The 5426-nt window shown below is 50.8% G+C and overlaps 1 protein-coding gene across 1 annotated transcript; it reads left to right on the top strand.

Annotated features, from left to right (window-relative positions):
• The first annotated feature begins 1641 nt into the window (after positions 1–1641).
• Positions 1642–2805, top strand: LOC113902759 (WAP four-disulfide core domain protein 10A-like). Its single transcript, XM_027558143.1, has 2 exons — positions 1642–1729; positions 2657–2805. The coding sequence occupies exons 1-2, from the start codon at positions 1642–1644 to the stop codon at positions 2803–2805; spliced, it is 237 nt and encodes a 78-aa protein (XP_027413944.1).
• The last annotated feature ends 2621 nt before the right edge of the window (positions 2806–5426 follow it).

Raw genomic sequence — 5426 nt, 5'->3', positions numbered from 1 at the left:
ACAGAGGTCTGGGCGAATCTTTTGGCCATGATGACATAGGGTGTATGGCAATGAAATGGTCTCTACGCATCACAAAGACACAGAACTACTGCCCCCTCCCCCAAATTCAGGGTCCTGGGCTCTCTAGATGTTAAAGGAGAGAACCGGGGCTTTCTAGTCAGGGATATTGTCATCTTGTTTACTCTCTGCTCCTTTTACCAGAGCACTTCAAACAGTTCCCATGCCCTCTCTATCAACTTTCTTATTCATACCTCAGGCAATAATCCCCATTTAACAGGAAGAATGTTGATACCACTGGGAAGGAAACTCATCTGAGCAAGCCACAAATAAAAACTCACGCCTCAAAACCCTTACCTCCACCTACCTCTGAAGGCATCTGAGTGGAGTGTCTGCAGTAACAGGCTGTTTTTTTATCTGGCTTCTTCCTACTGGGAGAGTCAGTGGAGGGGCGGGAGGGGGCAGGGGTTGTGGTCTGGAACAAGGGGCAGAAGAGGAGAAAAAGTCAGTTCAAAGGCTGGGAACTTAAAGGTGATTTTGGTTGCAGCCCATCTTTCATTCCCACTCAGGAACATTCTGGTCACATCGCAGCCTCTGTGATATTCACCCATCCAGAAGTCCTGGATTTTCTTTGATGTGAGAAGTGTCTCCTGCTAAGCCAGGAAGAACACTGTGTACCTAACTCACTGTCTCACCCACAAATTCCAGCTGCCTTACTTTAAAAGAAAAAGAAAAAAGGACTTCTGAATAAAAATGTTCAACAGGATATTGTCCAGATAATCAGTAATTAATGTAATCCTGCTGCTGCTGCTACTAAGTCGCTTTAGTCATGTCCGACTCTGTGAGACCCCACAGATGGCAGCCCACCAGGCTCCCCCGTCCCTGGGATTCTCCAGGCAACACTGGAGTGGGTTGCCATTTCCTTCTCCAATGCATGAAAGTGAAAAGTGAAAGTGAAGTCACTCAGTCATGTACGACTCTTAGCGACCCCCATGGACTGCAGCCTACCAGGCTCCTCTGTCCATCGGATTTTCCAGGCAAGAGTACTGGAGTGGGATGCCATTGCCTTCTCCATAATGTAATACAGATGCTTGACAATAGGCATTTATGTTAAGTGAGGGCTGTGCAATTATGAGAAATCATATTTTGTGAAATATTTACAATATTCATTAAGAGTGGAGAGGATGGGTAACAAAAGCTGGGTGATTCAAAATGTGAGAAGACAAAGAACTGTACATAGTAAATATGCAAAGAACTAGAAAGACAGTATAACAGGGCCCATGTTAATTCCAGGCAGTGAGATGATCATCTTTTTTAACACTCTTTGTCTCTTTTCTTATAAATTATTTTGTAATTACAAAATAGAAATAGTTACATCTTCCAGAAAAAAAAAAAAAACTGTTGACAAAAGAGGAAGATTAGCTGTGAGAGGAGGACCGTCCCTGTAGGAGCCCCAGTGCCACAGGAGTGGGCCGTGGTGAGGGGCAGGCCACGTGAGGAACAAGGACTCCTTGCTCTGCCCCGGCTTGGCCAGGAGAGGCAGCGAGGAGCCCAGGATCACCTTCGTTCCTTCCCTTCTCTCTCCCCACTCAACTCTCCAGGGGAGTCCAGGCCAGAAGAGCGCTCACCACTCTGGCCAGAGTCATGAGAGCCCAGGCTCTGCTGCCCATCCTGCTCCTCTGCGTTCTGCTGCTGCAGGCCAGGGGAAGGCAACACAGCCAGAAGACGAACCGTAGGTGGTGGGGGAGGGGGCGGGAGGGGGCGGGGGAGGGGTGACCCGTCCAGTCTAAGGAGGACCTGGGAGTTCGAACTTTCCGGCACATCCTATTCGGTCGGACCACAGCACTGTGAAGACTCTGGTTCTTCCCAAACCACGGCCCTCCAGCCTCTTTATCTGGCTCTGGGAAGAGTGATGGGGGTGGAGGGGGAAACTGCATCTTTTCATTCCCCATCCCTCAAATCCAGAGACATGTGGTACCTACAACAGGGAAAGATACACCTGAGCGAGAATCAGGTGGGAAAACAAACAGCTATTCTTTGGTTTATGCACACAGGTGACAGGTAAACATTCCGAGACATTCAGGGGAGCAGGTGTAGAATGAAAGTACGTGGGAGAGCAACATTTGGGGTGCAAGGGTCAAGGTAAATTTATCTCAGAGGGAGCAGGATGCTGAGAGTGGAAGGGAAACACTGAGGGTGCTACTTTGCTGGGAAGCGGCAGGGATGGAGCAGACAGTGGCAGCATGAGAGGAGAGAGACGACGAAGGGGCAAGTTCATCTTCCTCTCTGGTCCCCACGGATTGTGGAGAGAGGGGAGAGTTAGCAGGTCATCCTCACCTTTGTGGAGTTCTCAGGGGTCGGGTGCAGGTTCTGAGGAGGTGACTTGGCCAAGGCCATGACAAATATGGGAGACGGAGTCCTATTGCAGGATTATGGAGAGAGTCCAGGAAGTCCAGGCATCGAGGTCTATTGGGGAAGAGTAGGAGGAGTGGGTTTAAGATACTACCCATCACCAGGATCTGGTGAAGGGCGGAGGTGAGTTCCCTGAAAAGTCCAAGAGTCATGAGTGGGCCTGTGTCTGGGGTCTTGGAAGTTTTAAGCTTTAGAGAGGTATTCTCAGGGGCCTGGTTCCACTGACCTTTCATCTGCTCTGTTTCAGAAAAGCAGCAACCCCCAGAAATCAAGCAGTGTGAGAAAAGACCCAAAATATATATGTGCAAAATCCCCTGCACAGATGATCGAGAATGTCAAGCAAATAACATATGTTGTTCAACCTTCTGCGGGAACATTTGCATGAACGTCCTGTGAGTCAGAGAGCCTGGGGCCTTACATCTTGTCCCCCCTCCAGCCGTCTCCGCAGACACTGTACCTGCGGCTGAAGATAAGGACTTGACCCTGGATACAGGATGTCGACAGGAACGCCACCCTGTCCAGCTAGGATCTGAACAACCTGTCCCTGTCAAATAAACCAGAACGAATGTGGAAGGGCCTGCCTAGTTCACTCCCAGTGCCTGTGATCATGGAGAACCCGGCACAGACCCCAGAGGGCCCCCGCCTTTCTGGGTCTGGGTCTCTGATCTCTCCCCTTGTCAAGCTTCTCTGCTCCCCCTCCCCACCTCCCCCTGCTTCCCTGCCAGCCCCCCTGTTCCTCTGCTCACTGAACCAGGACTCCTGGGGGAGGACCTGCTCGGTGGCACCTCCTGGTCCGCAGGAGAACGTGCCTCGCCCGGAGCCACAAAGGGCCAAGTTCAACATGACATGCCGCGAGGCTAGACCCTGGGGCACAGAAGGGGAGGCCCCCGAGAAGGACTCTTCTTAAACTTGGTCCACCCCCATCCCATCCTGCTCATCGTCCTTGAGAGGCTCAGGTCACTGTCTCTTTGCAACAAAGAAAGTGAATCCCAAGTGAGATGACATGTCCAAGGTCAAAGGAGAGGGAGAAGTTGTGGTCTGCTTGGAGGAGGAGGTTTCCTCTGTGCTCCCCTCTCTGCATCCCAGTGGGACGGTCCACGGGGAGTGAGTCCTGTGGTATCCCCACTCCAGCACCACCAACAGGCTGCTTGTGGAATGAGGCCTGGCTGCGATCCCTGGGACTCCAGGCCCTTCCTTTAACTGTGCGGTCCCAACCTTTCCTTATGGCCTCATCTTTCTTCTTTTTTTTAATCCAGAGGGAGGAACAGTTGGTTCAGGGTGATGTGACAGGGTTAATTGGCACAGGATGCCTTGGGTCTTGCCCCTGATTTCATGGTGAGTCAGTAGAAATTCCTCCCTGGGGTCCAGAGTCCCTACTACTCTGTACAATCACCACTTCTCTGATGTGGTCCTGGGACTAAGTCCAGAGACCGGGCGAGTGTGTCCAGCTGGGACGTGGGGTCAATTGTGAGGAACTCGGGAGGGCAGACCCTGCTGGAGGCATGGATGTGGTGCTATGCTCCAGGCCAGTGGCTCCTGCTGAGCATCAGGGAAGGAGACACGCCATGCCTCCATCAGCCCAGAGCCTCTGACCCATCTCAGGAGCATCACAGGGCTTCTGGTACTGCAGGGTCTCCTCCACTTCTGCTAAAAGCTGTCTTTGGACAAGGGGCCTTAGGAAAGAGATCACGATCCACTAGCAATTCAGACATCATTGGAGGTAGTTGGGTGCTAAGGGCATGCTCTAAAGGAGCTCTTATGTGGTACTTCTTCAGATAACCTCACTCTGCATGCGTTTTCCCAAGCTTGGCTATCCCCTCAAACACCGTGGGACAGACTATTAAGAGAGGCAAAATCACCTGCCAGGGGACCACATAGTGAATGGCCTCCCAAGTCCAAGCCCATCGTGTCCTACTCCATGGGTGTATCGGAGATACCAGGCTGACCTATTCCTTGCCACTGGTGGACACCGTGGGCCGTGAATTTTACTGGAAGCAGCTGTTCTTCTCCTTGTGGTAACTGGTGCCCTGACCCTCTCTGGACAGTCCACCCTGCTCTGGAGAACTCAGAGGCCACACCTAGAACGCTATGGCTAGGAGGAGTGCTTGCCCGGCTACCACTTCATGTTCTATTTTTATTAGAATAAACAATGGCCTCTTTATTACATAAAAGGGAGGGGTGGGGGGGTCCCTTGGAAGACCTTGAAATCTATGGAGACAAAGGAGGAAACAAGTGCAGAGTTTGCCATGATCTGGGTCTCCAAAAGGTCAAGTCCCTGCCTATAGAAAATCGCAGATCAGGACTGATCTGTTTGTGACAAACACATGGGCTCCTGGTTGCTATGCCTTATTCACTCATTCATTTATCTATTTGCCTGTCTGTCTCTCTATATATTTATTTATTGCATGATTTGTTGTCCTCTCAAGTTCCAGTCTTCTAGCAAATTTTTACCTCTGGTTCCTATCAACCAAGATAATCGGAAGTAGCTTTCTCCCATGTACAGACCTAGCAATAGACCCTCAGTGTCTTACTTCAGGACTAATTCATCTCTTTGGGCTTTTGACTTCACAGTCTGAAGAGACTTTGATCCCTTGGTATTCCATGGAGCATCACGCCAGCTTCATCATACCTATGCCACTCTGCTCACTGGCCATAGAGAATGGAAATAGCAGGCACCCTAGATGCTTTAGCACTTGCATGCCAGAGGGTGGGGCAATAGTCCAGACTGACAGAAGTCTGACACCTGACGATAGTCAGGACTTGCTCTGCTGGTAACATTTCCAGAGATCCAGTTGTCCAGGTGTATAGGAAAGACCCTGGGAGGCAGCAGACAAGCTGCTGCACCTTCTGCTGCCCACCGTGAAGAAAGACACAGTACGTGGTGGGGCTCTGCTTTGTTGTCGTCGTTTTGTTTTTTGGCCGTGACACACAGCTTGCAGGATCTTAGTTCCCTAACTAGGGCTGAACCCAGACCACAACAATCAAAGTACCGAGTCCTAACTATTGGACCACCAGGG

This window comes from Bos indicus x Bos taurus, chromosome 13 (assembly GCF_003369695.1).
Source record: "Bos indicus x Bos taurus breed Angus x Brahman F1 hybrid chromosome 13, Bos_hybrid_MaternalHap_v2.0, whole genome shotgun sequence".
In the NCBI taxonomy this organism is placed as follows: Eukaryota; Metazoa; Chordata; class Mammalia; order Artiodactyla; family Bovidae; genus Bos; species Bos indicus x Bos taurus.
Note: the sequence above shows the minus strand (reverse complement) of the source record. Positions and strands in the feature narration are given on the sequence as shown.